Source organism: Heptranchias perlo, chromosome 20, assembly GCF_035084215.1.
Source record: "Heptranchias perlo isolate sHepPer1 chromosome 20, sHepPer1.hap1, whole genome shotgun sequence".
NCBI lineage: Eukaryota > Metazoa > Chordata > Chondrichthyes > Hexanchiformes > Hexanchidae > Heptranchias > Heptranchias perlo.
In genome coordinates, this window is record NC_090344.1 from 43,340,715 (window position 1) to 43,355,931 (window position 15,217).

Below are 15,217 nucleotides of genomic sequence, written 5' to 3' on the forward strand. Positions count from 1 at the left end.
TTAGGTTATTAAATTTTTTGCATGGCAAGTTGCTGAAAGTGTGATCTGATAATGTCATAGCGAGGGGAAACAGGGCGCCTGGGACGTGAGTGAAGAGGGCAAGCAAATATGTATCTCCTTAACCAGTCAGATTGAAGGATTGTGAAATTAACAGTGCAAGGACCTGGAAGGAAGTGCAAATTAGAGTGGGTGAATTCAATGTCAAATCAGGTACAGAAAGAAAAATAAAGGGAGGGAAAGATTGGATTAAGAGAGAAAAAAGAGACAGAAAGAATAAATATAAATACAGGAGCTTCACGCCATTCAATGCATTTCAATGGTGAGGCAGGCAGTGAGATGCTGTTTTCACGAAGTTAACGGCGGAGCAGCACATCTCGGATCGCAACTTTCCGATTTCCCCGTTTAACTGCGCACCTGTCCCTCGCCTGAAGTTGTAGCATTTGCGCATAAGTAATGGTGAACGTGATTAGCCTCACCATTATTTTGACAGCTCTGTTCCCTCACCCTGGCCATTGTCTCAGGCTGAACCAGACCATTTGCAACCTCAGCGTCCTATTTGACCACGAGCTGAGCTTCTGACCTCATCTACATCAACAAGAATGCCAACTTCCACCTCCATAACATTGCCCGTCTCTGCCCCTGCATAACTCCATCTGCTGCTGAAACCCTCATCCGTACTTTTGTTACCTCTAGACTTGACTATTCCAACGCGAGCCGGCCTTCCACCTTCCACCATCCATAAAGTTGAGCTCATCCAAAACTCTGCTGCCCATATCCTAACTCGCACCAAGTCCCGTTCACCCATCACCCCTGTGTTTGTTGACCTACATTGGCTCCCGGTCCAGCATCGCCTCAATTTTAAAATTCTCTTCCTTGTTTTCAAATCCCTCCATGGCCTCACCCCTCCCTATCTCTATAACCTTCTCCAGCCCTACAACCCTCCGAGATCTCTGCGCTCCTCCAATTCTGGCCTTTTGCACATCCCCAATTTTAATCGCTGCACCATTGGCGGCCGTGCCTTCAGCTGCCTGGGCCCTAAGCTCTGGAATTCCCTCCCGAAACCTCTCCCCTTCTCATCCTCTCCTTCTTTAAGATGCTCCTTAAAACCTCCCTCTTTGACCAAGCTTTTGATCACCTGTTCTAATATCTCCTTATGTGTCTCGGTGTCAAATTGTGTTTGATAATCGCTCCTGTGAAGCACTTTGGGACGTTTTACTATGTTAAAGGCGCCATATAAATGCAAGTTGTTGTTTTGTTCCTGCACCAGGTATTATTAGCCCTTTAAATCCAATATGAGAGGTTTGCAGTGTGTGGGACGTTCGACTCAATATTAGGGTGACGTCATCACGTAACTGCATATATTTACATATTTAATATCCACCGGTTTGGCAGCAATTTTTCGAATTAAAAGAAAACAACCAAGAAACTGTTACTGAAAACCTACTCAGTGTCCGTGTCCCGACCACAAGAGCCCGCGGGAATGCGACTGTTCGGTTCACCGTGACCTAAAACGGGTTTCTTGGAGAACACACTCCAGCCGACGGATGTTATCATTGATCCTTCTGGTTCAGCAATGTGATGAGTGGGTTTATCTCGCCTGTGCGTGATATGTGCCGTCCCTACTGTTACGACAGGGCACACGACCCGTCTGACGCTGAGCTGGTCGGTGACCGATTGTTTGTTCGCTTTGTGTGAGGGCGTTTGCTCACTGTTTCCATCTGTTGGTTTTAGGGTGGATTTGCATGTTTGTTGTAATTACTGGGACGTTTTTCTGATACTTGAAAGTAACCAAATGTCAGCTGGTCTTCTACGCTACCGAGCAACTCAAATTGTGATTTTATTGCACAAGATTTTAACGCATCAGGAAGACTGAAGCTCATTTCTCCTTTTCTGGCCTCTGGTGCAGGCTCAACCAGGTCGTTTAAAACTGTTGCAACCCATTTGACCCACAGTTGAGTTTCAAATCCCACATTTAAAGGTGCTATATAAATGCAAATCTTTATCTTATTTCTGTCTTTACAACATTTCCGGCCCTTGTCGTAATGTTTAAACACATTCGCACTTTTTCCATTTCTGAACTCGATTTTTTCAATGCCCTGCTTGCTGGCCTCCCATTCAGCAACTAACTTGTTCAAATCTCAGCTGTTCTTAACCGCACCTGTTATCCCCAACAGATTGAATTTAAATTCCTTGTCCTCGTCTTCCTCCCTGGTCTGTTCCCACACTACTTAGGAACATAGGAAATATAGGAACAGGAGTAGGCCATTCAGCCCCTCGAGCCTGCTCCGCCATTTGATAAGATCATGGCTGATCTGTTATCGAACTCCATATACCTGCCTTTGGCCCATATCTCTTAATACCTTTGGTTGCCAAAAAGCTATCTATCTCAGATTTAAATTTAGCAATTGAGCTAGCATCAATTTCCGTTTGCGGAAGAGAGTTCCAAACTTCTACCATCCTTTGTGTGTAGAAATGTTTTCTAATCTCACTCCTGAAAGGTCTGGCTCTAATTTTTACACTGTGCCCCCTACTCCAAGAATCCCCAACCAGCGGAAATAGTTTCTCTCTATCCACCCTATCTGTTCCCCTTAATATCTTATAAACTTCGATCAGATCACCCCTTAACCTTCTGAACTCTAGAGAATACAATTTGTGTAATCTCTCCTCGTAACTTAACCCTTGAAGTCCGGGTATCATTCTAGTAAACCTACACTGCACTCCCTCCAAGACCAATTTGTCCTTCCGAAGGTGCGGTGCCCAGAACTGCTCACAGTACTCCAGGTGCAGTCTAACCAGGGTTTTGTATAGCTGCAGCATAACTGTACTCCAGTCCTCTAGATATAAAGGCCAGCATTTCATTAGCCTTATTGATTATTTTCTGCACCTGTTCATGACACTTCAATGATCGATGTACCTGAACCCCTAAGTCCCTTTGGACATCCACTGTTTTTAACTTTTTACCATTGAGAAAGTACCCTGTTCGATCCTTTTTTGATCCAAAGTGGATGACCTCACATTTGCCTACATTGAATTCCATTTGCCATAGTTTTGCCCATTCATCTAATCTATCAATATCCCTTTGTAATTTTATGTTTTCATCTATACTGCTTACATTGCCACCAATCTTTGTGTCATCGGCAAACTTAGATATGAGACTTTCTATGCCTTCATCTAAGTCGTTAATTAATATTGTGAATAATTGAGACCCCAAGACAGATCCCTGCAGGACTCCACTAGTCACATCCTGCCAATGTGAGTACCTACCCATTATCCCTACTCTCTGTCGCCTTTCGCTCAGCCAACTTCCTAACCAAGTCCATACTTTTCCCTCGATTCCATGGGCTTCTATCTTAGTTAACAGTCTCTCATGTGGGACTTTATCAAATGCCTTCTGGAAGTCCATATAAATAACATCCATTCACATTCCCCTTTCCACTACTTTAGTCACCTCTTCAAAAAATTCAATCAGGTTTGTCAGGCATGACCTACCTTTCACAAATCCATGCTGGCTCTCTCTGATTAACTGAAAATTCACAAGGTGTTCAGTCATCCTATCCTTAATTATGGACTTCAGCATTTTTCCCACAACAGATTTTAAGGCTAATTGGTCAAAAATTCCCTGGTTTCCCTCTCTCTCCTTTCTTAAAAAGCAGAGTGACATGTGCAATTTTCCAATCGAGAGGGACAGTTCCTGAATCTGGAGAACTTTGAAAGATTAGCCTTCAGTCCTGCTCTGCACCCGGTGGAACTCTAATTCTGGTGATCTGTGAGAGATACTACATAAATGCAAATTGTTGTCTCGGCATCACATTCTGTGATTGCAGTCCATAAATAAATCTGTATCCTTGACCATCAGTATTGGATTGTAATCACAACTTTCATTTATTCCATGGGCCTATTTAAACAATCACTTTTAACTTGCAGAACCCAGTTTGTGACAACAGTTGAATTCTGCGCCATCCGGTGGCCACAGAGGTGTACTACACGATTTGGCGCCACCGCGCCACCAAGTGGCCGACACCAGGTACTACACCACCGATTGATACCGCGCCATCAAGTGGCTAAAGTAGGGTACTACACCGAATCCAAAGCAAAATACTGCGCATGCTGGAATTCTGAAATAAAACCAGAAAATACTTAAAACACTCAGCAAGTCAGGCAGCAACTGGAGAGAAAGAAACAGAGTTAACGTTTCAGGTTAATGACCTTTCGTCAGAACTGGAAGAAGTTAAAGAGTTAACAGTTTTTAAGCAAGTACAGAGCGGGGGATTGGGGGGAGTGAGGAAGGGAAGGGGAGGAAAGAACAAAAGGGAAGGTCTGTGATAGTGTGGAGGGCACGAGTGATTTAATGACAAAAGGGACGATGGTGCAAGGCAAGGAGGGTGGTAATGGGACAGGTTAAGAAACAAAAGGTGAGTCAAGAGGAGCTGTAAATGGCAACAGCAGGACCATTACCAGCACCTACTGTCCGGCAAATTGGGAACAGTAGTTATGATTTGAAGTTATTGAAATCAATGTTGAGTCTGGAAGGCTGTAAAGTGCCTAATAGAAAGATAAGATACTGTTCCTCGAGCTTCATTGGAACAGTGTAGGAGGCCGAGGACAGAGAGGTCAGAGTGGGAGTGGGCAGGAAATTGGACATGATTTTAGATTTGAGGTTAGGACCAGATCAGCCATGATCTTATTGAATGGCGGAGCAGGCTCAAGGGGCCGATTGGCCTACTCCTGCTCCTATTTCTTATGTTCTTATGTTCTTATGTTCTTATTAAAATGGCAAATGACTGAAAGGTCAGGATCATGCTTGCGGACTGAGCAGAGGTGTTCAGCAAAGCGATCACCCACTCTGAGTTTGGTCTCCCCAATGTAGAGGAGACCGCATCACCAGCTGTGAATATTAAATTGAAAGAAGTACAAGTAAATCGCTGTTTCATCTGGAAGGCGTGTTTGGGGCCCTGGTGGGAAGGAAGGAGGTGAAAGGGCAGGTGTTGCTCGTATGGGAAAGTGCCGTTGGCAGAAGAGCAGGTGTGGGGGTTGATGGAAAAGTGGACCAGTGTGTTGCGGAGGGAATGGACCCTTCTGAATGCTGAAAGAGGAGGGGAGGGGAAGATGTTTTTGGTGGTGGGATCACGCGGGAGGTGGTGGAAATGGCGGAGGATGATCCGTTGAATGTGGAGGCTGTTGGGGTGGAAGTTGAGAACAAGAGGGACTCTAGCGTGGTTCTCGGTGGGAGGGGAGGGGTGAGGGTGGAAGTGCAGACAATGGGACAGACATGGTTGAGGGCCCTGTCAACTACAGTGGAGGGGAATCCTTGGTTGAGGAAAAAGGAAGACATATTGGAAGCACTGTTGTGGAAGGTGGCATCATCAGAACAGATGCAACGGAGAGGGAGAAACTGAGAGAATGGAATCGAGTCCTTACAGGAAGCGGGGTGGGAGAAAATGTAATCAAGGTAGCTGTGGGAGTCATTGGGCTTAAAATAGATATTGGTTGACAGCCGATCCTCAGAAATGGAGATAGAGAAGTCGAGGAGGGGAAGGGAAGAGTTGGAGATGGACCAATTGTACACGGTCACTCCGTGTGGCCAGTGTACATGGTCACTGCGTACGGCCACTGTGTACACGGTCACAGTGAGTTGGCTGCTGCGCGGACAGTCCACATGGACAGGTCACCATCTGGAGTGTCAACCTGTCCTTTGTCTCAGGTGCTGTTTATTTCCAGCATTTTCTGTTTGGAGCTCAGGTTGTTTGAGCCGCAGTCCCGGCTCCGGGGACCTGCACATCCCGGGACCGTGTGAAGGCAGGGGAAGGGTGGAAATTGGAAGCAAAGTTGATGAAATTTTCCAGCTCAGGGTGAGAGCAGGAAACTGCACCAAAACAGTCATCGATGTACCGGAAAAAGAGATGAGGAAGGGTTCCTGAGTAAGACTGGAACAAGGAATGTTCCACTTACCCCACAAAAAGGCAGGCATAGCTGGGACCCATACAGGTTCCCATAGCGACACCTTTTATTTGGAGGGAGTGAGTGGAATCAAAGGAGAAGTTGTTCAACGTGAGAACAAGTTCAGCCAGGTGGTGGATGGGGACAGGTTGGGCCTCTGTTCAGGATACTGCACCATTGAGCGACACAGCGCCACCAAGTGGCAGAGTCGGGCACTACACCAATGTGCGACACAGCGCCACCAAGTGGCAGAGTCGGGTACTAGGAGAACGGGGCGGGAGCAGCGAGATCTCGCGAGAAGCTGCGCGAGTTGCCTTGAGGAAGATGGCGGCTGTCTGATGTTACATGTGCGGCTGGATGTGAGCGGCGAGCGGGAGCGATGCAGCACGATGATGTGAGCGGGAGTCGGGCAGGGAGCGCGTTATTCTTTCAATGTTAAGGGTGTTAATCCGTGGGGGTTGGGGTATTCCGGGGAGCCGGGATTGCGGCTCAAACACCGCGAGCTCCAAACAGAAAATGCTGGAAATAAACAGAGACCGCGTACACGGCGACCGTACACCGTGACCGTACACCGCGGCCGTACACCGTGACCGTACACCGCGGCCGTACACGGTGACCGTACACCGCGGCCGTACACGGCGACCGTACACGGCGACCGTACACCGTGACCGTACACCGCGGCCGTACACGGCGACCGTACACCGCGGCCGTTCACCGTGACCGTATACAGCGACCGTTCACCGTGGCCGTACACCGCGGCCGTACACGGCGACCGTACACCGTGGCCGTACGCAGTGCCCATATACATGGTGACTGTGTGCACCTTGACCATGTGTACTGTGACCGTGTACACAGTGGCCGTATGCAGTGACCGTGTACACTTTGACCATTTGTCCCGTGGCCAAAAGCAGTGACCATGTCCACAATAGCCGTACACAGTGACAATGCACGCAGTGGCCGTATACAGTAACCTCGCACCATGCTGCATCAGGTCTGCCAGATGCCCTCAATGACCAGCTGATACGATCTCCCTCTGGCAGAAGCACTTGTACCCCCAGTGCCTGGTGTTAGTGAAATGGCCCAGTCCCTGGAATGATTTGACTACGTGCCGAGATTTGGGGAGGTGGAGTACATCAATAGCAAATGTTAGAAACTAACTAAGTTTTAACAATTATGTTAAATGTTTGTCCAGGTGGAATTTCAGGCACAGTCGAAAAGTAAAGGCAACCCAGAGCTCTTCTCAATCCTACGCACAAGGGGTCACAATTGCTCAGGATCCTGTTTGCAGTAACATTACAAATACATTCAAAAGAAAGCGATTTCACAACACACAATAACTATAATAATATTATCCACCAAGTTTTTCTGTTTCCAATGACAGTCACCAGTTTGCCTGCAGTTTCCCCTCAATGTGTTTGTTTTTCTATTTGAAGTCATTTTGCTCGTTAGAGAACAGCAATGGGGGTAGAATTTAATTGGATGACAATCTGTTTCTCTTTTCCAGGTGATTTGGGATGTTATCGGAAATAAACAGTTTTGTTCCTACAAAGTGAAGTAAGTAAAGATTCTCAAAAATAAAAAAGAGCACGGCTGAAGTGTGACCTCTGCTGAAAGGTCGTTTGGATTCCCAGTGACTGGAGCAGGAATTGGCATCTGGTCCGTAGTGTGTGCTTTTAACGTTGAGTAGGCTTCAATTCCCCATCTTCATTGTGCTACACTGAGACCAAGTGTTTTCCCTGAGGGATTAGGGAGAAGTCGCTGGGCTATCCCTACTGAAGGTTCCTGTGCATCTTCCTGTGGGCCACTGGCCTGCATTCAAGCCCCTCACTTGCTATCTCAGCTATGGGAGGTGTGTTGACCAGAAGGGACGTGGAAGGGAGGAAACCCTAAGAAGAATAGCATATCCTCAGTAAAACAAAGCAGACAGAGTTGGACCACATTGAAATCAGTCCTAACTAATACCTCATACATATAAACTTTGTAGATATCTTGCTTTACATATATATATGTATATTTATCTGTTTTGTGGAATGGGATCCTCCTCAAATTGGGCAGGAGCTGGCCTGTCGTATAGCCATCACTAGCCGACTCGCTGCCAATCAACAAATGTCAAACATTTCATTAATCTTTTCATGTTGGTCCTTTTACCCGCAGAACTAAAACGCAGAGTTTCTGTCGCAACGAGTACAATATCACAGGTCTGTGCAACCGTGCGTCCTGTCCTCTGGCCAACAGTCAGTATGCAACCATCAAGGAGGAGAAAGGTAAGTAGTCAGTCCCCATCTCAAACAACCTTTCCACTCTCACATTGCAAACCTTCAGCCACATTCCTGTTACATCACAGATCAAATGTGAACTCGCACAAATACTGGGTGATTGAAGCAGAGAACATGTCAACTTTGAAGAATAGGGTAGATAGGTGTTTAAGGTAAAGGGATATGGGATTAGGGAGGGTGCAAGGGATTAGGACTGCTGCGGATGTGGAGGATGTACACCAATATGGACTGGTTAGGCTGAACGACCTGTTTCTGTTTTGTAAGTTCTATGTAATTATGTGTAATGGTTGTCAGCCCAGTTAAACACCCACTAATTGACACTGTTCTGCTCAACACATGTTAATGTATAGAAATTGCTGTACCATCTGTATCTGCCAGGATAAACAAAGCACAGTTATTATTGCCCCATTCCTTGAGATGATTCAGGGGTGAGTTTGCCCATCTCTATTCCTTGCCTTATGGAGGGGATGAATTTGTTCCTCAGGCTGACTCGTGGCGGTGAGCTTGCATCCCCTTTCGTTGGGATGACTGGGGGTGGGTTTGTGTCCCCTCTCGTTGGGATGACTGGGGGTGGGTTTGTGTCTCCTCTCGTTGGGATGACTGGGGGTGGGTTTGTGTCCCCTCTCATTGGGATGACTGGGGGTGGGTTTGCGTCCCCTCTCGTTGGGATGACTGGGGGTGGGTTTGTGTCCCCTCTCGTTGGGGTGACCATGGCAGTGGGTTTGCGTCCCCTCTCGTTGGGGTGTCTGTGGGGGAGGGTTTGCGTCTCCTCTTATTGGGGTGACTGGGGATAGATTTGCGTTCCCTCTCGTTGGGGTGGCTGGGGGTAGATTTGTGTTCCCTCTTGTTGGGGTGGCTGGGGGTAGATTTGTGTTCCCTCTCGTTGGGATGACTGGGGGTGGGTTTGTGTCCCCTCTCGTTGGGGTGACCATGGCAGTGGGTTTGCGTCCCCTCTCGTTGGGGTGTCTGTGGGGGAGGGTTTGCGTCTCCTCTTATTGGGGTGACTGGGGATATATTTGCATTCCCTCTCGTTGGGGTGGCTGGGGATAGATTTGCGTTCCCTCTCGTTGGGGTGGCTGGGGGTAGATTTGTGTTCCCTCTTGTTGGGGTGACTGCGGGGCTGGGTTTGCATCCCCTCTCGTTGGGGAGACTAGGTATGAGTTTGCCTGTCACCGTATGTTACTGGTTCTCCAGAAAGCAGCCACGAATTATACTTGCTGTTTTGCACCCTATAGGTCAGTGTTTCCTATACATGAAGACAATAGAAAGAGCCGCCTTTCCAGCTCGATTGTGGGAGAGGGTAAGCATCGACTGAATGACTGTACGAGCCTGAAAAGTTATAATTGGTGCAATAGTCTTGTTCTGTCACGTGTATTAAAGGCTGGTTGTTAAGAACCCACCGGGGTATCTGTTAGTGAAATGCCTCCTGGTGTAATATTTTCCTTGCTTGTATTTGATCCTGGAGACATTAAATAATTCAGAACATTTTGTGTTGCTCATTATCGTGACTACACTGAGAAATCACTTAACACCCTGAACCCTGTGTTACAGGAGTGAGAGTAGAATAATGCATATGTGTGAGGTATATGAGGAATAGCATGCATGTGCATGGGGAATAGTACACGAGTGAGGTACATGAGGAATAACAATCATGGGGAATTGTACACGTGTGAAGAGCACGAGGTATAACATTGGTGAGCCATGATAGATGGTACGTGTGGGCGCAGTTCCTGGTACGGGCTGTGCAACTCTTGTAAAATAAATTCCCAGGCGACACCTGGTGAGAGCTGTTCCTATATCGTCCACTTGCGCCATTAGTTGGCATCTTGCACGTAGAATTTTTACTGAACCTGCAGCTGGTTTGTTTGTTTGTTTGAAGAGAATGCTCTGAGCTCTTGCCCTTAATTCCGAGTTCGTTCAACTCAACGCCTTCCCCCCTCCCACTCAATATTTTGCAGGTGAAGTTAAGTAAGAATTATGAGAAGGCTCTGGAACAGATCGACGAACACCTCATCTACTGGCCCCGCTTCATCCGACACAAGTGTAAGCAGCGTTTCACCAAGATCACCCAGTACCTGATCCGTATCCGCAAGCTAACGCTCAAGAGGCAGTAAGTTTGTTTTGGAGCCTGGGTCTTCATTTAGTCGGAGCGATGACAAACTGCTGGCAGCTGTTTGGGGTTTCGTTTTTTTTGGTTGGGGGGTTTGGCGGGAGGGAACTTGAAGGAGTCGATTGTCCGAGGACTGTATTGATCAGTGAGAGACGAGAAGCGATGATTGGAAGAGGGGAACATAACGGGGTGCGGGGGGGCTTGGATCTATCGACCACCTGAGCTCAGCACCGCTCGGTGTTACCATGATCTCCAGAAATTATTCCTAATATTTTCCAGCACTTGAGGCTCAAAAAAACCAAAAAGGGTTAACGCACGTGAATGGAGGGTGACATTTAAATGCTGACGTGGCATCAGATTCCTCCCACAGAGGCAAGAGCTGCCTTTCTACCGGGCACAGCCGCATTGCTTGTGCAGCAACAGCGAGCTGGGCCGTTTTTAAAGGAGACTCTGAGATCAGACCTTCCAGTGGTCTGACAGCTGGACTGTTCCAGAAATAAACCTCCGAAGTATATGAAAAGACACAGCTCGCGACTGATGCCCCAGTCACAGGGGTGATAACGTTAACCGCAGTGGGTGGTTGGTGCTCTGCTCTGCTTTGTAACACATGGAGGTGGGCATTGACCCTTACCCTTACGCAAGGGCTAACTCTGCTTGTGTTTCTTTTTAGGAGGAAGCTGGTACCTTTAAGCAAGAAGGTTGAACGTCGAGAGAGCCGAAGAGAGGTAAAGATATTTATGCGTTTCTGATGGGCCTGACTCAGAATCAAGACGTCTTGGGATATTCTCGTCTGTGGCACGGACTGATGCTGGGAGAAATCCTGATGCCGGGAGAAATCCTGATGCCATGTTGGAGAGTCTTGGCGCAGTCGGGGTCTCCAAGACCCTTCTCGTTATTAGTATAAAAAGGTGCTGCTGGCGTGACCCGTCACTGGGAGCTACCGCTGTCACCCGAAACACGTTGGATACAATCTTATTTAGGTGGACACAGCATGACATAGAATCAGAATCTTATAGCACAGGAGGCTGTGCCAGCTCTAAGGAGAACAATCCCAGATTCTCCCGTCTCTCCACATAACAAGTCCCTCACACCTGATACCATTCTAGTAAGTCTCCTCTGCACTCTCTCCAAGGCCTTGACATCCTCCCATAGTCTGAATTCAGTGACTGGAGTCAGCGACTCCCATTTAACTGCGCTCAGTCGTGATTCTAATGGGATAAATTCAGTGGGGGCTGGGGGTGGTACCTTTGCTGGAGGGGTAGGAGGCTGCTATGTAGCACAGTTTGACTGTTGTTTCCTTACAGGAGAAGGCTCTGATTGCGGCTCAGCTGGACAACGCCATCGAGAAGGAACTGCTGGAGCGACTGAAGCAGGGCACGGTGAGTCGCTGCTGTTCGTGGGCAGGGATCGAAGGACACAACAAGATTCCGATTCTTGTGTAGCTGGTGGAGGGGTGGCAGTGGGGGGGCATACTGGGGGTTCTTACGGGGCGGTTACACATTACTGTTACAGCTAGCTGTGGAGGAGTATTAGGGAATTGTGATGATTGCCGAACTTGTTAAATGCTGGTTGTCTTCTCATTTCCGTGCAGTACTGCGCGGTGTTCTGCTTGAGCAGGTCCAGATTGTATTATGGTAAAGAAATTTTAGCCCCACTGAGGGGCCGGATTAATCCACGTTCGGGCGGAGAATGGAACTGAGCCGAGGAAGCTGTGGGATGGGGAGGTCGCTGCTGCCAAGGGTGTGCCCCCGCGGAACTCGCACTGATGGGTCAGTAATGCTTTTTTCTCCTCTCCCATCAGTATGAAGATATCTACAACTTCCCGATTCACGCTTTCGACAAGGCGTTGGAGAGGCAGGATGAAGAGAGCGAAACCGATTCCTCGGAGGAAGAGGATGAAGTAAGTACTGACAGAAAAGCAAAACCACCCTTGTGTCTGATCTTGTTGACTCCGATCAAATTTGAGGGCTGTTTAGTTGGGAATACTTCAGTGCTCGTATTCCCACGCCGTAAGAATTTATTCTTTAACCTTTTTTTGTGCGTGTTGGTAAAATGGTAAGCAGAATGTGTGAGTGTTTTTTGATTATTGTGTGGGCTTTACTTGCTTAGTTGCTGCTGATCTGCTAAAATGGTGTGTAACATGGGTGAAAATGCCAGACTTAGCACCATGGCAACACCAGCGACATTTGTATGGAGAGAGAAGCTGTCATCATTGTCAGCTCAACCAATCGGAATAACCACCCCAGGCCAGCAGAAGGAAGTCCAACCAATAATGAGCATCTCCAACAGGGCACGCCATGGCAAGGGGCAAGGAGCACCCAACCACAGTCTGGATGGAGAGCAGGAGGGGGGGGTCTGGCTGTTTTAAGCTGGACAGCCCAGTGGTGAAGGATAGAATACTAGAGCCTAGTTTTCAGTTGCTTCCAAACCTTTATTGACAGAGCTCCACATTACACACACACCCGAGATAAACTCTCCTATATATGGATACAAGAGAGTCCCCAATTGATGCACACCACCTGAATACAATTAACACTAATTGATATACATCACATGGATACAATTAACACTGGCGTGTCTCGTTATGTAAGTTAACAGTCTCAGCCATCACTTTGATGAAGTCAGAGTACTGCTCACAACTGCTGTACAAAAACCCAGAAGCTGCACTAAGATGTTTGGGTATGTCTGATAAATTCATGCCAGATATCCAAACTTTGAAGTATATTTACCTGTATTGTGTACACAGCGTTTTCCACTAAAATTAATGCCTGTGGCTAAAACAGTGTGGCCATATCCACACCCATGGCTAGTCAGTGATTTCTATTCTAGAGCAGGATGTGTCCAGAGTTCTTGAACCATCTGCTCTCCCAAATGAAGTATTGTGGGACGTGGTGTAGGTACCGACAGCCCCTGCAACACTTGGCCATTGCTCTTTGCACCTTTGTGACGGGTTTCTGTCTCCTCTTTCTCGGCAGGACGTTGGTCAAGTGGAATATGTGGAGGGTGACGAAATGGACGAGAGTGACCTGAGTGACTTTGAGGTAACGAGGCATTTGCTCACTCTTTCTCCTTGGGGCCTCTGCTTAATTTTGGGGGGAGGAGGGAATGTTATCAAGTTGAGGGATGTCAATGTTGGGTGGGTGGGGGTGTTGGATGGAGCACCCATCCTTTCCGAGTGAACTTCTCAGTCGCCCAGTGGGTAAATGCTGCCTGGTGTCTGATATCATCAGCCATCCCAAGTCAGGTATCGTGGTTTGCAGTCAATGGACCGAGGAGATTTATACTCCCCATCAATCTGGCTTAGATTTGCATCCAGTTACCAACATGAATGGTCAGTGTCTGATGTATCAAACCCCCCCCCCCCCTCATTCTCTCAACATTAATCAGGTTTATTCTGACATAAAAGCATTTTAAAAGAAAAAAACGGTCCCGTTGATAATGTGTGTGATGCACCGCCCAGAGTGTCAGTGAGCCCAGGGATGCCTGAAGGGTCCTGTCCAGCACAGAGTTAGCTGAACTCAGTTGAGTGCTGCCCTCTGCTCCTCTGGAGTAACGGGAAGGTTAAAATCTGCCTGGGTTCCTGCAAAAGGGTGTGTAGACATCAGGCGAGGTCAGGATGAGGCTTGACTCTGACGCCTCTCCTGGTCCAATAGCCTGCTTGTACTCTTTTGGTTGACATGTGGAATAGTCATGTTTTTTTACGCAACGAGTTGTTATAACCTGGAACGCACTGCCTGGAAGGATGGTGGAAACAGATTCAATTGTAATTTCAATGTCAAAAGGCAATCGGATAAATACTTGAAGGGAAAAAAATTGCTGGGCTAAGGGGAAAGAGCGATGGGAGTAGGGTTAATCGGATAGCTCTTTCAAAGAGCCAGCACAGACTCGATGGGCCAAATGGCCTCCTGTGCTGTACCAAACTATGAACGAGGTACCGAGGGAGAATGCTGCCTGTGGAACTGTGTCACACTTGGATGAAATACTAGTGGGTACAGCAAGGGGATGAGGGACACTGTGGGGGTGGGGGAGGAGAGATTAAAAGCAAACAGGTAAACCCTGGGCAGCTTTTGACCAGCCACCCAGTGGGTGCGGGCGGGAGCGCAGCAGTGTCTGTGTGTGTGCCCATTACTGCCCCAGTCAGGTCGCCATTATCAGCTGCCGTACCCAACTGTAACTGGTCTTTCACACAGGATATGGACAAACTGGAGGACAATGAGGAGGAGCAAGAGCAATCCAGTGACGCAGAGGAGCAGGAGCTGGAGAAAGAAACCTCTAAATCGAAGGGCAAGGCGCCGGTGAAGGGTCCTGCCCAGAAGAAGCGACCATTCGTGGAAATAGAATACGAGCAGGAGACGGAGCCGGCGGCCAAAGCACACAGCACGTGACGGCTTCGATTGAAGCGTTGGTCGTACTGAGGGTGAGGAGCGGACTCTTAACTCCATTGCACAGACGTTATAAGGCAAAGCGGCTTTCACGGTCTGCCTGGTGGAAGGAGGTGGGGGGCAGCATTGCTGCTACTGTCGGGTATCACGGCCTGGACTGGAGAAAGCTAGAACCATTTTTAAACATTTTTATCGTGTGACCCGCCCACGGGTTTATGTTTCCCCTCCCTTGTTAGTCTTGATCAGCCCCACTTGTATAAAAACTGTACCAATAAAGGATGTGATTGAACAGTGCGTAAATAGTTTTAGAAAAGTACTCCATTATCGTCTAGTTTGACACAGCTGCCAGGGTCCCAGCCTGTGTCTCAGTCCAGAACTCTTCAAACTGTACCACTGGCCAACAAAAAGCTGGTGCCAGAACCCAGACTGCGGCTGACTGCTTGCTGAAGTTGTCAGAATGTCCGAGGTTCACTCTCTGCTGTGTGCTTAGTAGAGCAACTGGTATTTTGGGA

The 15,217-nt window shown here is 47.9% G+C and overlaps 1 protein-coding gene and 1 non-coding gene across 2 annotated transcripts; both read left to right on the top strand.

The window, feature by feature from the left end:
* Nucleotides 1-1,556: 1,556 nt before the first annotated feature.
* Nucleotides 1,557-1,654, top strand: LOC137336159 (small nucleolar RNA U13). Its single transcript, XR_010966588.1, has one exon. It is a non-coding gene; the product is annotated as a small nucleolar RNA U13 (small nucleolar RNA).
* Nucleotides 1,655-6,228: 4,574 nt separating this feature from the next.
* On the top strand, nt 6,229-14,999 carry mak16 (MAK16 homolog (S. cerevisiae)). Its single transcript, XM_068001112.1, has 10 exons — nt 6,229-6,331; nt 7,442-7,491; nt 8,092-8,201; nt 9,449-9,513; nt 10,172-10,323; nt 10,994-11,048; nt 11,628-11,702; nt 12,125-12,223; nt 13,299-13,364; nt 14,514-14,999. Exons 1-10 carry the CDS (start codon nt 6,317-6,319, stop codon nt 14,706-14,708), a joined length of 882 nt encoding a protein of 293 aa, XP_067857213.1. The 5' UTR covers nt 6,229-6,316; the 3' UTR covers nt 14,709-14,999.
* Nucleotides 15,000-15,217: the final 218 nt, after the last annotated feature.

Excerpts from the sequence above, each read along its gene's own strand:
- mak16 (XM_068001112.1), top strand. Across the intron at positions 9,514-10,171 it reads CAGCTCGATTGTGGGAGAGG|GTGAAGTTAAGTAAGAATTA; the intron begins GTAAGCATCGAC and ends AATATTTTGCAG. Across the intron at positions 11,049-11,627 it reads GTCGAGAGAGCCGAAGAGAG|GAGAAGGCTCTGATTGCGGC; the intron begins GTAAAGATATTT and ends GTTTCCTTACAG.